This window comes from Thermothielavioides terrestris, chromosome 3 (genome assembly GCF_000226115.1).
Source record: "Thermothielavioides terrestris NRRL 8126 chromosome 3, complete sequence".
Lineage (NCBI taxonomy): Eukaryota > Fungi > Ascomycota > Sordariomycetes > Sordariales > Chaetomiaceae > Thermothielavioides > Thermothielavioides terrestris.
In genome coordinates this window covers 1999648-2018408 of record NC_016459.1, presented here as the reverse complement: position 1 = coordinate 2018408, position 18761 = coordinate 1999648, and the positions used below count along the sequence as shown (strand labels likewise).

The 18761-nt window shown below is 36.8% G+C and overlaps 1 protein-coding gene across 1 annotated transcript; it reads left to right on the top strand.

Annotated features, from left to right (window-relative positions):
* Positions 1 to 4721: 4721 nt before the first annotated feature.
* On the top strand, positions 4722 to 4973 carry THITE_2050611 (uncharacterized protein; the record flags this gene model as incomplete). Its single annotated transcript, XM_003654147.1, has 1 exon — positions 4722 to 4973. A coding segment is annotated over one exon (252 nt), but the record flags the coding sequence as incomplete, so codon positions are not given.
* Positions 4974 to 18761: the final 13788 nt, after the last annotated feature.

The window sequence follows — 18761 nt, the reverse complement described above, 5'->3', positions numbered from 1 at the left end:
ATACCAAAGGTAACGTATAGCTAGATAATATAGACGATCCTTATACTTATAAATGCTTCTATACTAGCGAATAAAGTATCTTAAGATAGTTTAGCCTTCTTATAAGCGTATAGACAAGCGTCTCCTCTTCCTATATCACGGTGTCACACACAACTGTGGCAAGGGCACCTATGACCGTACCGTGGTCAGGGGTGACGAGCGTTCCCTTAAAAAGGGGAACCTTACCCGGAACCCCTTCGTAGGAGGATAGACTATATCAATATACTTTTATAATATATACTAGTGTTCAAGAGTACCGCCTTATTAGCTAACGAGGCTAAGAGGCATTGATCTTTCTCACCCTTATACGTTTACCGTCAGATGGTCACCGAGGACTATCGGCGTATAACAAGTGGTGCTTACTAACGATTCGAACCTGTTCGCTTCCCGTCGAGGGGAGCTAAGTTCGGATCGGGAGACATTACGAGTTACACCTAGCAAGTTGTATAGAGCAACGCCTAAGGCAGATAATACTCCTTTGTAAGGGAGTAAGCCTTGGAGTATACGATCTATAACGAACCGGTTCATGACCTAGCCACTATCATTCTAGCGCTAAGCATTTACAAGGAGTTAGAAACTAGACGGATTTAAGCCTTATAAACGCCAACGTCTATAGGGATGTATAGTAGACACTTAAGTTTATTAAGGACTTCGAGGTCACCTACAACGTCTAGTGGGTAACTGCTATTAATCTCTAAGAACTCGAATACCTAAAAGCTATAGTATTATTCAAAGAGGCACTAGAAGGAGACGTCTATACCCAACGGTATACCGAAACACTATACGTTGTAGAGTATCCTCCCTCTTAGATACTCGACAATTATATTCTTTACACCTACTTTACAACTATTAGGCGTAAAGTCCGAGTAGCTATTAGTAAGAACCTTATCCTAGACCTTAGGATCGAAGACGTTGCCTCGGAGGCTAAGGACTTGACCTAAGAAACGCTAGAGACCTTAGTACTAGAGAGTCGGGGACCGTTAGAGACCCTAAAGCCTTAGGGGACTAACGATTAGCAACTAGGACTAGCTATATCGCTAGAAACATTAGTAAAAACTAGATATAATCTGACTAAGAACTAGCTAGCAACTCTACTAAGCCTAACCTTCTAGGAGCAACTAGAGCCCTAAGATACGCCAACTATTCCTCAATAGGGATGTAAAACCTATATCGTTAGTAGCTATAATCTTGATAGACGCTACTAAGTACTGCTAAGAGGATTGTAGGATCCGCCGCCTTAGAACCGATAACCCAAAGAGGAAGACCTATTATTTCCAATAGCTTAGCTAATCGACGCTTTCGACTAAGTTCCCTAGCTATCGCTATAGACGCCTAGCCAACTATCCTAATACCTATCCGAGCTTTCCAAACTAGATATAGTTATCTAGAACCCTAGGATAGAACATATAGATAGTTCGGTCGACTCTAGTATCTCCTTACTATTCTAAGAGATGCTAAGCCTACTATATAGACAAGTAGCTAGACCCTCTAGACAAGGAGCTAGACCCTCTAGACAAGTAGCTAGAGCTATAGATATCTAGGCCACTTTCGCTATATAGGACTTTCTTACCTAGATAGCTAGAATAATAGAGAACCTAAACATTATAATCGAAAGGGCGAACAGGGCTATAGGCGTAGAAGACCGTTAGCCTAAAACCGAGGACGAAAGTACTATATCTTTACAACTGTCTATACCTACGTTGAAATAGAAGATTTAAGACACTAGTCTCTTCTAGCTAGATATAGAGAACGAGGCTAAAGAACCCTAGAACCTATAGTACGATAAATAGCAGCTATACTATAAGGATATCAACCTTTAGGTTAAGTAGGTGGATTAGGTTGTTAGATACTACCTAGTAAGAGAAGAGACTCTATATATAGAGATATGGACCTTGCTTCGAGGATCAGTGCTACAATAGTACAAGTAGTAGCTCTCTACTATAGAAAAGGTAGCATTAACTATATCTATAAAAGTATAGACCAAGCGTTTAAAAAAGGAGTTTAGTATCAAAAGATATAAAGCAGAGAAATAGCTAAACGAAAACCAGTATACTATAAGGGACAACTACGAAGATAAGCCGGTCTAGAAATTCGCTATAGAATGCTTTAAATATATATATATTTAGGGAGATACTACTGAGGAGCAACGTCTAATACGCCTTTACAACTACCTTTATCTAGAACTTTGCTAGCTATACCTCGAACTAGATATAACTATAGAGATAGGCGTATTCCTTAGTATCCTTAATATTAAAGTATATATCATTAGAGACAAGCTTCGCTAAGACGTCGCTAAGGGCTATATCATTGGCCATAGTCCTATTGTCAATAACGTAGATATAGAGTATAACAACAAAAGACAAAGAGACGACTAGGAGAATAGTAGAGCCTTCTAGATAGGAAGAGGCAAAAGAGGACACTATAATCCTTAGAGAAGAGATAGAGACAAACCCTAGCGACTTAGAAACAATTAGCGTAGAGATGGTGACTGAGTATAGCTATTCGGTAACTGAAACTTCTATAGTACAACTAGACGTAAAAGAGGATACCAACTATTTAACGATCGTAGAGGAGGAGTTAGACCGTTTAATAGCTAGAGAAGAGGCGACAACGGCAACTAGGGAAGACCACCTCGACCTCGACGACTTTAATAGATTCGGATATATATATATAAGAAGTAGTTCGAAGATGGCATCTTCTTATACTATAGCGAGATCATAGTGATAGAAGACGACGAAGACGCTAACCTTTACTGTAAGATGCTAGAGAAGACTAGGTACGTTCTTATCGACGAATATAACACTAAAGCTAAAGACGAGGAGTCAGAAGACGAAGAAGCCGATAGTTCTTACTACTTATATTACACCTTTCGTTAGCTTGGACTAAGTTGGAACAAACTACTACGATAGCTTCTACGGATTTAGCAATATACCGTCTATAGTAGAGTTTTCGCGATACGTTATAAGCTTTTCGAGTATATAGCCGACGATGGCGACGAAAATAAGTGTAAGCCTATACAACCTCAAATAGACCGTTAGTACAATCTTAGTAATAGCGAGGACGAGCTTAATAGTAAAGATATAAACTTTATATTGACCAAAGGATAGATCATAGAAGCGTAGCTATATATACCGCTATTGAAAGCATTAGACAAACAAGTTATATACCTTATAATCAATATTAGTGTAAACCTAGGCGAGCTAGGTATTAAGGTTTACTTCGATATAGGTAGCAACGTCAACCTTGTCGATAAAGAGTTCATCTCTAAGTGGGCTAAGAACCTACGTTGGATCGACGTAAAGCTATACTTTGTTAAAGGCGTTGAAGCCTATACTAAAGTTAAAAAGTAAGTCGAGTTTGACTTCTATATCCGAGGAATCGTCTATAGTACTAACGTAGATAGTCACTTTACTATAATAGCCAACGTTATTGAAGACTTAGAAGCGAAACTGTTGATTAGAACTGACTTTATACTCTGTAATAGAATAAAGATTGACCTTAATACGTCTACCTATTACTTCTAGTCCGTTTACAATATAAAGGTAAGAGTATATATAGAACGGAAAAGAACAATCTAGAAGGTGAAAGCCGTAAACACTATAACGGTCGTACCTATAACGGAATACCTGATCGAGACTACGTTCGAGCCTATAGACATTGATGACGACAATCTAGATAGCTAGAAACGTAAGCTCTACTTCGCTTTATACGTCGAAGGTATACTAGACGCTATTGTAGACGCGAAGAGTATATACTAGGCCGTTGTAAAGAACAATACTGCTCGCCTAATTACCATTGTCGAAGGACAGTGTATTAGACACCTTCTTTAGTATAGCCTAGAGGAGGATATCTAGGCAATGGTATAGAACCTTATATAGTAGACCTAGGATGACGTTGTAGACGACAAATATATATAGATGATAACAACTATACAATAGGAGCCTAGTAGTAAGGAACCGATAACAGAGATACTAATAGAGGATGAGTATAAGCTACCTATTAAGTAGAAGTTCTATACGCTATCCTATAGTATCGAGAAACTAGACGATATCCTATATATCAAGTCAGTAGTAGGGGTAAACGTCTATAGTAGGGATAAACGGTATACAGAAGAGATGAAAGTACTGCTAGACAAGTATAACGTCTTCTATAACTATAGCATTGTCTCTATACTAGAGGATTAGAAGATAAGAATTCCGTTTATCGACGGATAGTAGAATCAGCTTAAGCCTATTCGAGTTTACCCGCTAAGCGCTAAAGACTAAGTAATCGTCGACGAAGAATATAATAAACTATATATATAAAGAAAGATAGACTTTATAGACTAGCCAACCTCTGTTGCTTACCTAGTCTTTATAGTCTACTATATAGTTGCTAGAAAAACAAAAGGCAGAGCTATAGTAGACCTCTAGCCTTTAAATACGTTGGTGGTACTAGATATATACCCATTGCCCAACTAAGACGATATTATAAATATAATGATAGGCAATACGATCTTTATAGTATTCGACGCCTCTAGATTCTTCTTCTAGCTTCTAGTCGTAGAAGAACACTATAACTGTATAGTGGTTATTAGTCCTAGAGGTTTAGAACGCTCGAACGTTGTACTAATAAGATTCAAAAACTCATTAGCTTTCGTATAGCGTTTTATAGATCGTTTATTCTATAAGTACAAGCACTTTGTATACGCCTATATCGACGATATCATCATCGCTAGCAAGAATATAGAGGAGCACCTTAAGTACGTTGAGATAGTTCTCGATATCTTCGACAAGGTATACGTTTATATTTCGGTAGAAAAATCCTTTGTAGCCTACCTATCAGTGAGACTGCTTGGCTATATGGTCAATGGCGAAGGAGTGGCTAAGATAGACGATAGGATCGCTATATTTAAGAAACTTAAGTTCCTCGATACCCTCGAGACCTTAGAGTAGTACCTTGGTATAGCTAGATAGCTATATAAGGGCATCCTTTAGTATATAGCGAAAGCGTAGCCTTTATAGGACTGTAAGACTAAACTCCTTGCCTAAGGGAGAGTAAGTGGAGACCTTCCTATCGCTAAGTCGAAGAACGCTAGGAAGGCATTTACCTTAAACGCTAAATTCGAGTCTATACTAGTAGAACTAGAGTCCTTTAGGCTACTATAGGAACACCTATATAAGTAGTACTTCCTATATTATTACTATCCTAATAAGCCGCTGTTCATTAAGCTCGATATAAGTGGCAAAGGATATAGAGCAATCGTCTTTCAACTCTATAGCGAATAGGACGGCACTAGTATCCTTAGCTAAGATATCCTAAGTAGCGAGATCTAGCCTATTATATTCCTATCTCGCCTAACTTCCAATGTAGAAAGGAAGTATAAGAGTATAGAAGTAGAAGTCGTCGTTGTTATATAGGCAGTTAGGAAGCTTTAGAAAATAGTATAGTTAAACTAATACCTTATAAACATTTTGATAGACTATATAGCGACTAGAGGCATCGTAAAGTATATATCTCTCACTACTATAGACCTCGTAAAGGCTAATCTGAAGCTCGCTAACGCTATAAACTAGCTATCCTAGTTCGACCTCAACATTTTCTATATACTAGGAAAGCTCAACGTTATACTAGACGCTCTATTACATTTGCCGACCTTTGAGGAGGACGCCCTTGACGAAACCCGAGATACTACCAATGAACTAGAGGACATTTAGTCTACTACCTAGATCGATACTAAGGAATACTACACTATAGATACTAGTACCTTTAAACTAGTTATCAGTGACGAGTTTAAAGCTAAGCTGACTATAGTTTACCCTAACGACCGTTAGTATAACAAGATCATTAGGAGTCTCTACAATATAGAAGAACGAGCTAAGAAGATCGCTAGGTAGAGAGAATACGAAGAGCAAGAAGGAGAGTTGCGAAGAAAGTAGTACCGAAAGCTATAGCTTGGACCCTACGAACTGAAGGACGGTCTCCTCTACTATATCGACCGCGAAGGAGCAAGGAAGCTTTGTATCCCTAGTAACTATGTTAAGGACATCCTTGCTATTATATACGATAATACTTACCACTTTGGTATAGACAATATAATAGCGAACCTCTCGGTATTTACGTTTAACCAAAAGCGCTAGATAGTATATAAGTATATTTAGTATTGCCCTATATATAGAGAAAACTAGACTTTAAGAGAACTGAAGCCTAGAGACCTTTAGCCAATTTGGACATCGCTATAGCCTTTCTACACTATTACTATAGACTTTATCGTTGGTTTGCCTACTATACCCTCCGAAGGGATACTATAGTCAATAAAAAAGTACCTGATCCTCAACGCTATATACACTATCATCTGTAAGTTTAGTAAGAAGAAGCTTCTTATAGCTAGAAACAACAAAATGTTAGTAGAGGAATAGGCCATTATAATCCTTAGAGCGTTGATGTATATAGATTAGGGACTCCTAGTATAAATTATTAGCGACCAAGATACTAAGTTCACCTCTAATCTATAGAAAGAAATCTTTTATATCCTAGGCGTTAGCCTCCTTTTCTCGATAGCCTATTATCCCTAGATAGATGGTTAGTTAGAAAGGACGAACTAGACAATAGAAATCGCTATCTATATAGAAGCTATAGAAAAACTAGGAACGCTATAGCCTCTATTTCTCCCTACATTGTAGTATAACCTTAACAATATACTTATAGTCACTATCGGAAGATCGCTAAACGAGTTGGTATATAGCTTCAAACTATGCTCTATCCTGGATATACTTTACTGTAAAAAGGGCATTGTTGCCTTCGCCGAAGCTATTAGTGTCCTTAGACAGCAATATTAGAAGGAAGTAGCGGAACAAATCGATTATATAGGCGCTATCGCGAAGATACATTATAACGACAAGTATATACCTACCGAGTTCGAAGTAGGAGACATCGTTTACCTACGACTATACAATAGATACTATCTCTTAGGAAAGCCTAAACGAAAGTGGTTACTATAGTAGGCAGGACTATTCAAGATTGTCTATAAAATCGATAGGAACGTCTATAAGCTTGACTTCCTAGCTAGTTGGAAAGTCTATCCTATAGTTTCAGTTTCCTAGTTATAGAAACCGGATTAGGGGAAAGACCCCTTTAGCTATAACGTAGAGCCCCCTAGCTCTATAATCGTTGACGGAGACGAGCATTGGGAAATCGAGAGAATTATATAACAACGTATTATCTAGAGGAACTAAAGACCTAAAGTCGAGTATCTAGTGCAATAGAAAGGATTCACTACTAAGGACGACTAGTAGATCCTATATATCTAGCTTATTGACGGTGCTAGGGAACTTGTTAAGGAGTACAAAAAGGCGTACCCTATCGACTAGGAGAAGGAACATTATAACAAGGGTATCGCCACTAAGGAATAGGAGGAAGTGAAGGAGATTCCTTGATCCTAGAAACGAGTTGTCGTCGAGCTGCTATAGAGGAAGGGTGTTACACGCCGATGGTCCTCAGTGACTATCTGACGGTAAACGTGTGAGGGTGAGAAAGATCAATGCCTCTTAGCCTCGTCAGCTGATAAGGCGGCACTCCTGAACACTAGTATATGTCACAAAAGTATGTTGATGTAGTCTGTCTTCCTACGAAGGGGTTCCGAGTGAGGTTCCCCTTTTTAAGGGAACGCTCATCACCCCTGACCGCGGTGCGGTCATGGGTGCCCTTGCCACAGTTGCGTATGACAAAGGGTAGCGACTATTGATAGCTATACTGTTATTGACTTTCCCTTTCCTTTTTTCCTATTTCCCTCTCTTCCTTTCGTTCGTTTATACTTTCCTTATTAGAATACGTTCGCTTCAGTATATCTGTTACCGCTATATCGCTACTAGATATATAAGCGTCGTCCTCTATCTTATAGATCTCCTAGTTTTTCCTCTCTTTACCCTTTACTTAGATATCACCAACGCTTTCAGTTATAAAACCATAGTCATTTAGTTTGTTAAGCACTTTGTTTACCCTAGTTTTCCTATATATAGATTTACTATTGACCTTGACTTACGAATAGTTAAGGAAAGCTATCTTATTGCTATAAAGGTATAGGGCTTCGAGCTTCGAGGGTACAATGTTCTATTCTCTAGCTGCTGTTAGATGGCAATACTATTCATTGGCTATAGATACTACGCTATTGTTTTTGTTTACTTCTAGAACGGCCTAACGTAGGCTACTACAATTTCCTTTCTCTTTATATATCAACCTCAATATATCCATCTTCTTTAACAATTTCTTATCGTAGTTATTTGCATTTACTATACGATCGATCGATAGACCTTCTTATCATTGAGCTACGTATATTTATACGAGCTACCGTCAGTTGGTATACGCTTATACTACATTTGTAAATTGAGATAATCCATTGTATATTCTCGTAGTACCTATGTCAACGACAAGGCGACTGTATAGTCGATTCTCTTAGCTCATTAACGTCATCGAGTAGCGAAGCGCTTGAGTACAATTGTATCGATATTATAGAAGGAGATACTCGACTAGCCTTCGTCGTTTATAAGATGCCTCCTTGTATAAGAGAGACGCTTGCCAAAGGCCGTGCTATTAATACCTAGAAGAGGGAGAGCGCCCGACTCGTAGCTAAGTAAATGGGAGGAGCAAAGAAAATCGACAATACGCCTAGCGTTCCTTTATACGCCCTAGGAGCTTCCGTGTCCTACTAGGCTGTTATCAAAGATGTTGTTACTAGAACTATTTGCAATAACGAAATAACGGCTACTAAAGAAGCCGATATAGCTAAAGTAATCTAAAATAGCTTAGAGACTACTTGTGAAGAGCAATAGTAGAATGTTACTATGGACCCTATTGTAGTGTCTAACAACGAATAGGAAGTCTATAAAGACTACGACGAAGCGCTAGATAGCGACGCTATATAAGAGCGCTTAGAAACTCTCTTAACTTATAAGTATATAGAAGGGGAGTAGCCTCTATAACGTACGCTAGGGATCAAGTATCTAGAAACTAGCAACGTCTCCTCTACTAGCGTATAGCGCTAGGAAGTCTAGTAAGCTTTATATATTACGTTAGAAGACGAGGCCGCTACAACTGACGACGACCTAGACGTCTCCGACGACGATGGTGCCGATTACACTAGTGATAAGGAGGATATAGCGACTAAGCTATACCGTATTCTAGAACTATAAGAGACCTATATATCCTACGGTTATTCCTATCGCTCTATGAAAGCTATAAACAAGTATATCGCTACTATAAGCGAGGTACTCGCCTATATATATATAGACTTTGGCTATAACGAAGAATATATAGCTAAGCTCGCGACGTAGTTCGCTAGATTCTATTACGTAGTCCTGAAAAAAGATCCTAGTGACAAACTAGCCGGCTTCGCTTATAACTTATATATCTATAGGATCAAAGGTATAGTCAAAAAGGCTTTTAAGGAGTTCTAGAAGACTAGAATAGTGACTATAAACCGTATACCGACCGCTATTGAGATCCTTGCTTTACAGTATATATCGCTTAAAGGGGAGGGCAACCTGTCTATTAACGTAATATTGGTAGAGCTCGGCCTAGTATACTATAATAACGCTAAAGCTATAGATATAGCAAGTGGTACCGGTTATATAGTTATCGTGAACGACACTACTATCAAATCCCTCTAGGCCGATATAAAGACTATATAAGCGCTTACTAAAGACCTATTGCATTTTGTATAGAAGTACCGAGTATACGTTAAGGAAGTCGAGAACGTCGCTATAGAATCTATAAGACGTATCGGCGCTATAGATATAAATAGGAACGCTAGATATATAGAGCCGGATACCTTTGCCTTCTAGGCCAACCTAGATAAAATACACTATTATTAGATCGAGAAAATTAGCGATATATAGTAAGCCTACGACAAGATTGTAATAGAACTCCGTTATATAGACAATATACTCTATAAAGACGTTAATGCAGTTATATATATAACCTCCGATATACAAGATATTATCTATATAAGTTTGTCGAAGTGTATATAAGACCTTAAGCGCTATATAACAATCTTCGAGGCTTATACGATTGTACTAGGCGTAATTCTTAGCGAAACGGAAATTGCAAGACAGACTATTACGACCGTCTAGCCTAATAAGCGCTAAGAACTAGTACCTAAGGTCAGCTAAGCTACAACTATAACGGTTATATACTCTACTAAGACTACGTAGCCGCCTACCTAGAGAACGTCTACCAAGGTACCTGTCGCCAAAGCCGTACCGCCAATTGTATCGACGACACTAGCTAAGACGCTATAAAGCTAGCGCAATGTGAGTACCCGTTCAACGTTGGGAGCTAAAACGGTCGAAGTCACCGCCACTAAGCGCTAGCGTAAAGTAACTATTGACGACAAGGTATAGGAGACGTCGACACGTCCTCCTAAGAAGCTTAAGAAGACGCCTATTTCCGTTGAACGTAAGGCGGTAACAAAGGCCTCTAAGGTCGGAAGAGACGACCTTTATACTAGTGATAGTATAGTTGATCTCGATAAGTAGAACAAATGAATGGACATATCGTAATAAAGGACTTCGCTATAGGACGAGATAACGGATATAAAACCTATATAAGGTATAATGTAGATTAGTTTTCTTCCCTTTCTATATACTCCTTTATCCTATATTGAGTTCTGTAATGATGGCGAGGACGCTATCTTTTTCTTCTTGTCCCTAGGCACTTGTTATACGTAACTATGGCAAAGGCACCTATGACCGCACTATAGTCAAGGGTGACGAGCGTTCCTTTAAAAAGGGGAACCTTACCTAGAACCCCTTCGTAGGAGGACAGACTGTATCAATATACTTTTATAATATATACTAGTGTTTAGGAGTGCTACCTTATCAGCTGACGAGGCTAAGAGGCATTGATCTTTCTCACCCTTACACGTTTACCGTCAGATGGTCACCGAGGACCATCGGCGTGTAATATATGGCAAGGCAAAACAAGTGCTAGATGACTCGCAGCTAAATTGATCCTCGATTGACGAAGACTTCAAGTCTAAGGAGAGAGAGGAAAACTATCAACATATAGGTAGAAAACTATACTCAAATACCTTAGGTAGTACGTATAGACAATTTGCAGTAGGGCTACAATTTGCAATAGGGCTACAAAGTCTATATATTGCGGGGTAAGACGTGGTTCGCCTTATTAGCACATTTTTCCTTATCAGTAAGTCAACCCCTCCTTCCTAATCTAGAAGTCGACTCAAATCCTATAAATCCACTAACTTAGGAGGTTATATAAGTGTATAGTTATATAACAGGTCTATACGCAAGTCATATAACGGTGGTTAGCGTACTATATTGTTATATCACCCCCCCTTCGAAAAAGCGTCGTACCTATACAACGGATACGTTGCGGTCCTCCGCTAGCTATTAGTAATTAGAAGAATTGGCTTATAAGCCTATTTTTTACGAAGTTTATACAATTAAGTTCTATAGGACTCGAAAATCTGCCCTATAGCCTACTAGGCTATATAAGATACTACATCTAGGCTAGTAGGTATACGAGGGAGCTAAGATAAAATATCATCCTACAACCTTATAATAGGTTTATATATATATATAACGTCTCCTAGATCGAGTTGGATCGCATTGTCCTTTAGATACTAGTAGGTTATTATCTAGGTATTCATTATCGAAGTAATCCTCCTTATAAGCTTTTAGCTATTATAGCAATCGCTAAGGTGGTCTAGCTATATAGGGGAATTCCTTATAGAACTCCCAAAGGCGGTATAGTATATTTTTAAAATTAGTAGTGTCGTACTATTTAGGGTCCTTGCCCCAACTGATCTATTAAACGTAATACTAGAGTTTTCCTTTAAATATCTAGGAGGTAAAAATCTTTTTGACTTACTATTCCAATTCGCTATCTACCTTAATTAGCGGCTTAGGCTAGGGTTCCTAACCTAGTAACGGGTTATTCGATGCCTTTCGGAGTCGATCTAAGGTAAATATTAGGTATATCTTCTAGGTCTTAGGTAGCTTTAGCTTATAGGAATGACCCTTCTTAGCAATAATTGAAAAAGGCCTAGCGACTAGATAGTCGAGCTTATTGTTTAGTCGGTTCATCTACTAATGGCCCTTTATAACGTAGACCTCCTAACCAACTTCAAATTCTTCTAGCTACTAATACTTATCTACTTACTACTTTTAGGCTTTCTAGGCTTTCTATATACTTTCTTTAGCGAATTAGATAGTAGAATTAATTTTAAAGAGCATTTTCTATACTTTAATATAATTAAGCTTGTCTTTAACGCTATTGAATTCTTAAGTATATTCCTACTAATTATAGATTATCTAGAGGAGTATACTAGTCTCGACCTTAAATAAGGTAAAGCTAGTAGATAAGTAGAGTAAAATAGCTTAAGTAAAATCTATTGTAGATAGTAATTCTAACCAATTGTCTTAGAAATAGTTAATAAAGGGGCGTAGACGCTAGTCGAGGTATTGATTTATAAATTCGGTCTATCTATCTGTCTAGGGGTACTTCGAAGAAGAGAGGTGTAGGTTAATTCTAAGGATCTTATAGAACTTATCCTAGAATATTAAAATAAACTAAGGGCCTTAGTCTAAAGTAATTGATTCTAAGGCTCTATAGGTATACTAAATATACTAGTAGTAGAGTTGCACTATCTCTTTAGTAGTAGTAGTCTTATAGTAGGGGAGTAAATAGCTATACTTCCCTAGGTGGTCTACTACGATAAAGACTTAATCGTAGCCCAACTTATTTTAGGGCATTGCGTAGAAGTCTATAGTAACGTACTACCAAGGTCTTATAGGGACTTCTAAGGGCTTAAAGTGGCTTAGTAGCTTGTTATAGGGTATATAAGAACGTCGGCAGGTCTAGCAATTCTTAACGAATCTATCGATATCTCCTATTTACTCTAGCTAAAAGTATTGTCTCTAGACTAACTCTTATATTTTATTCCTACCTAAGTAGGCTATAGAGATCTAGTTATAGATCTTAGCTAATAGGTAGGTTCGTAGATAACTATCTAGTAGAACTGTTAGCCTTCCTCCCTTTAGTAGAAGGCTACTGTCGCTTAGAGCCTAGTTAGTATTATTCTAGTAGGCAAGCTCTCGAAAACTCTTTAGGGCTTTGCTCTCCTAGTTCGCTTTAAGGATAGTATTTACTAGTTTATATCCTTCGAATCGTTATAGGCGAGATAGCTTGGATTCGTTGGCTTCAATTTAATAGATTATATACTATAAGTTGTACTTAGCGAGCTCCTTAGGCGATAACTCTAGCTCCTCTAAAATCTATAGGTCTAGCTTGCTCTTAGGGAGGACCGTCTAGGTATAGTAAGCTTCTTAGACTTCTTTCTAGGTAGCAAGCTCCTTGGCCTTATAGAATAGGGTATTGGCAATAGCGTTCTACTTACTAGGTCGGTAGACGATTTGAAAATCTAGGGCAAAGAGGAGCTTAGCCTATCTAGCTTATTATATATTAAGTAGCCTCTTCTATATAAAGTATTATAATATATAGTAGTCGAATAAAATGTCGAACTACTATTAGAGGCTAAGTAGTATTAGATACTATTCTTTAATAGTATATACAATAGCAAGGAGCTCCTTGTCGTAGATAGGGTAATTGCTTTCTAGTCTAGACATCGTTCTTAAAAAGAATATAACGAGGTACTAACTATCGTTGTATTTCTATTAGAAGACTCTAGCTACGACTCTACTAGATACGTCGACTTCGATTTAGCTCTCTTTAGTAGAATTATAGTGTTTAAGGAGTAGAGTATTGGTTATTCGCCTTTTAAGTTCTTAGAAGACTTCCTTATACTCTTTAGTCTATTTGAACGGTTTTCCCTTAATAGTTAGGCGCTATAGGGGACATATAATCCTTCTATACTTATAGATAAATTAGTGGTAAAAGTTGTAGAATCTAAGGAAGGCTTATACTCCCTATATAGTAGTAGGTTAGTCCTAAGAAACTATTGTCTTAATCTTCTTTAAGTCTATTTAGACGCCTTCAATACTGACGATAAACCTAAGGAACTTGGTTTCAATAGTGTAGAATTTGTATTTCTTAATGTCCGCTTAGAGACCTACTTTATATAGCTTCTAGAGGATAAGCTATATATATTTATAGTGCTCTTCCTTATTCTAAAAGTAGATAATTAGGTTATCGATATAGGCGGTTATAAATATATCAAGGTATTTAAAGAACTAGGAATTAATAAATCGCTAGAAGGTAGTAGGTCTATTATATAGGCTAAATAGTAGGACCTTATAGTAGAATTAACTATATTAGGTTTAGAAGATTGTTAAGTCTTCGCTTCTAAGGGCAAGTCGAATTCAGTAGAAGGCTTACTAGATATCGATCTTAGTAAAGATTTTAGCATTTCCCAATTATTATAAAGTTTCATCAATATAGGGTAGTAGATAGTGGTCTTTAACGATAACCTTATTCAAAGCTTAGTAGTCGATATAAAATCTCTAGGTCCTATCTCCTTTAATAGCAAAGAGTATAGAGGAGCTATATAAGGTAGTACTTAGCTCGATAAAACCCTTCTATAGGTTCTCAACTAGGTACTTTTTTATAGTCTCTAGCTAGTCGAGGATATAGGAGTATAGAGGGCTTACTCGCTAGGGTAGCGGTCTAATGAGTTTAATCTTATAGTTGTATTCGCGTCTTAGTAGTATCTCGTTAGATTCCTTTTTCAAGAATATATCGACAAATTCGATAAAGTAAAGGTACTTTGTAATCACTTCCTCGACTTAGGCTTAGACCTCTTTGTCCTCGTCGTTAAGGAGTTTACTAGTCTTTTTAGCCTCGATAGCTCAGTCGATCTAGGCAATTATAATGAACCCTAATATAGAATTCCCTTATTAATTTCCTTTAAAGAACATTTTATTAAAGGCTATAGTAGAGATGACTATAGCTTTAATTAGGTCTTCTAGAATCTATAGTCGCTCGCCCTCTTCTACCTAGAAGGTAGCTTATTCCTTCTCTTCCTTAGATGTTATAGGTCGAATATAGGTTCTTAGGGGGATAAATTCCTTTCTCTTTAGTGCTTAGTCTATCTTCTAAAGGCTATCGTCCTATATACCTTTGAACGATACCTTCTAAAGGGGTTTCTTAAGGGGTTTAGTAAAATTGCTCTTAGTAGTATACATTTTAGAGACTTCGAGTTATACCGATTAGTATAATCCTAGGCTTATCTTAGGTTATACTAATCAATATATTCTTAGATCTTTAGTAGATTATGCTAATTAATAGGATTTGTTAGGTAAAGGTTTAAAAAGTGTTTCTCTATACTTTAGTATTTGTAGTTGCTATTAAGCCTTCTAATATTGATCTTAACGTTTTATCATTTAGTCTCTCTATTTAATATCCTTTTAGTATTTAGGGTTTAGTACCTTAGGAACAAAGGAGTTATAAAGAATCTTAAAGATATAATTCTATTCTAGATTATATAGTTTATCTTTAGACTAAATTAGTCGATATTAGCGAATATCTAGTAGAATATTATAGTAAGCGAGCTACTATTAGCCTAGTAATAGCTAATGCTCCTTCCCTATATCGAAGGCTAAGAATAGAGTATCCTTCTATATTCTCCTATTAATTCGGAGGTTAAGTCTTAGGATCGAGTCGATAGGGTCTATAGATTGGCCTTAGAAGTCTTTTATAGAGATTGGAGTCTCAAATAGTGTCCCCTCAACGCTAAGTTTCTTAGCGATTCGCTTTATATAGGTTCAATTAAGGAAGGTATATCTATTTACTCTAGAGTTAACGAGTATAATAATAGTAATATTAGTTCTATTAATACCTAATATATAAGGGAAAGAGAGACTTTGACCGCCTATAAGCTACTAAAGGTCTATCTAGGTAATTACTAACCTAATATCTAGCCCTAAACTAGAGTCTACTTTCCTTAGGGCTCTTAGTTTTTTGATTCGATAGTCTTAGTCTTATTTTCTTTAACTAAGTTCATTATTTTCTCTAGGTCTATCTCTATCTTCTTAATTATAGCTATAATATATTTTAGGTATTATACTTTTATATAACTAGTCTCCTAGCAATAGAAGCATTTGCCCTCCTCTTTTAGGGTATTATACTCCTTCTAAGAGAGCCTAGGAGATTCTAATTTAGCTTTGCCTCTATTGGAACTATCTAGCTAAAGGGTCTTTTCTTTCTTCTTTATAGGAGCTATTCCTCTATTTAGTTGTCTAGATTCTAGTAAACTAGATTTTCCGTCTTTCTAATCCTTCTTAGCCATCTCCTAGAGTAAGGAGAACTAGTGTCCAAGGCAAGTAAAGTCGTTAAAGCTAATATTTAGATCAACTAGGTCTCTTGCTATCTAGAAATATAGGCTCTAAAAGAGTTAAGTATAGAATTCTTCTTTCTACTCGTCTTTAGGTTTCTTAGACTTAGTAGTAAAGTAGATAAACTTAGTAAAGAACTTACAATAGAGCGTAGATCCTATCTTTAGGACTATAAAATCGTTCTTTATATAACGGAGTTTGATAGAATCAGGATAAAATCCGTCTAGGAAGTCGAATAACTTGTTAAGATTAGTGATTAGCTTTACTATATTCTCCTTGAGATAGGGTATAAAAGCCTTTATTACTTTACTACCAATAAAGGACATTATATATCTGAATTTCAAATCCTCTATTAGAAACAATTTATAGTTCCCTTTGATCTTCTAAAATATAGCTACCTTCTAGACTAAATACTTTAAGTCTTTACTATCGATAAACTTCTTAAGGTTAATAATCTTTATAGTTTTTATATAGGTTATAGGTTTAAAAGTCTTTTTAGTCGTTGGGATTAGACGATCAAGGTTATATAACTCTATATATATCTTGGTTTATATTAGTTCAATTTAGGTCAAAGGTATAGCTTAGCCCTATAGATCGATTATATTAGCAATCTTCTTAAAGAGTTCCGTCCTTTCGTCTTCTAATACTATCTTATTGTATAAGAGTATCTCGACTTAGGTATATAAAGTAGAAAGTTCTTTAGAGTCGGGGATATTGCCTTGTTCTTACTTAAACTACTAAACCTTTATAAATAGTATTGCTATCGAATTAGCTAGCGTATTATAGGTAACTTATAGAGCTATAGCCTATCCAATTACTATATTATACTATACAATGATCGATTAAATCATTTTAATAAGATCGTCGCTTTATAACTGATTGACCTATTCGATACTCAACGGTTAGATCTCTTTAGGAACGATCAGTTCGTTATCCTAAGGGAAATAAGTAATAGCAATATACTTATTTTTAAACCTTAGATAACGCTTAATCAAATCTATCTTCTATTCTTTAGCTAAATACTTGATCTAGCTAATTCGATTAAAAAACTTAGAAATAGGATTTATAAGTTTATATTCCTTGATTAAATCGGTAGTTATTTAGGTTTAAAAGCTAAACGGAGTTAAATCGCTAATCTTCAATCGAATTTAAGTACTTCAATTACCTTCTATGTTAAATTCGTAGAGATCTACTAGATCAATCTTCTAGGTATTCTAGCCCTATTCAATAGACCTAGGAGTATAACCTATATTCTCTGTCTTACAAACCATTATCGGTATCGTACCTCTTTCAGGACTTCTTCTATCAATCGATATAGTTGAATCGCCTCGACAAGGTGATCGTACTACTTGCTGCTAATCGATTAGAGGTTGCTTCGCTATTAGCAACCTATTGTATACTTGACGGTTTGTCCTCGGTGCCAATTGGTTCCTAGCCAACCTATCGTACTATACTGTCGGCAAGTCGAAGGTTCTATCGGAGATTCGAGTTCCCTAGCTAACCAAACTAGTCCTATCGAGAAAGACTATATTAGATATTATATCGCCTTCGTAGGCCTATAGTAGAGAGACTTAAAGTAATGTTATAGTAAGGCAAAACAAGTGCTAGATAACTCGTAGCTAAATTGATCCTCGATTAACAAAGACTTTAAGTCTAAAGAGAAAGAGGAAAACTATCAATATATAGGTGGAAAACTATATTCAAATACCTTAGGTAGTATATATAGATAATTTGTAGTAGGGCTACAATTTGCAGTAGGGCTATAAAGTCTATATATTGCGGGGTAAGACGTAGTTCGCCTTATTAGCATATTTTTCCTTATCGGTAAGTCAACCCCTCCTTCCTAATCTAGAAGTCGACTCGAATCCTATAAATCCACCAACTCAGGAGGTTACGTAAGTGTGTAGTCACGTGACAGGTCTGTACACGAGTCATGTGACGGTGGTCAACGTGCTATGCCGTCACATCCTAGAGGTAGAGATCGAGTGCTATTATCCTAAGTGCCGCCTATACTAGGGCCCTAAGCTTTTTGACTTATATACTGCTAAGGAGATACTCCTAGTTGAACTTGTCTATAGGGACGTCGACGAGCCTTTAAGTCGTAGTCGCCTATATTATAGTAATCTCTATAATCTTAGCCTCAACGTTCGCCTAGGTTGATATATTGTTAAGATTCTCTGCTAGTATAACTGATATAACTGATAGTCCTAAAATAGTATTTTAGTCCTTTAGTCGAAGTAGTAAAATAGCCCTAGATACTAAAAATATAGTTTACAACTATTGTCTAAAGTCGTCTATAGAGTTTTACAAAGATAGCTCGCTACTTAGCTATCTATCTAATAGGAGCTCTACGATCCTATAGTAGTACATTTAGTATACTACCTCTTACTTTGATTAAGGTATAAAGATTAGCTATATAATAGCGATTAGTCC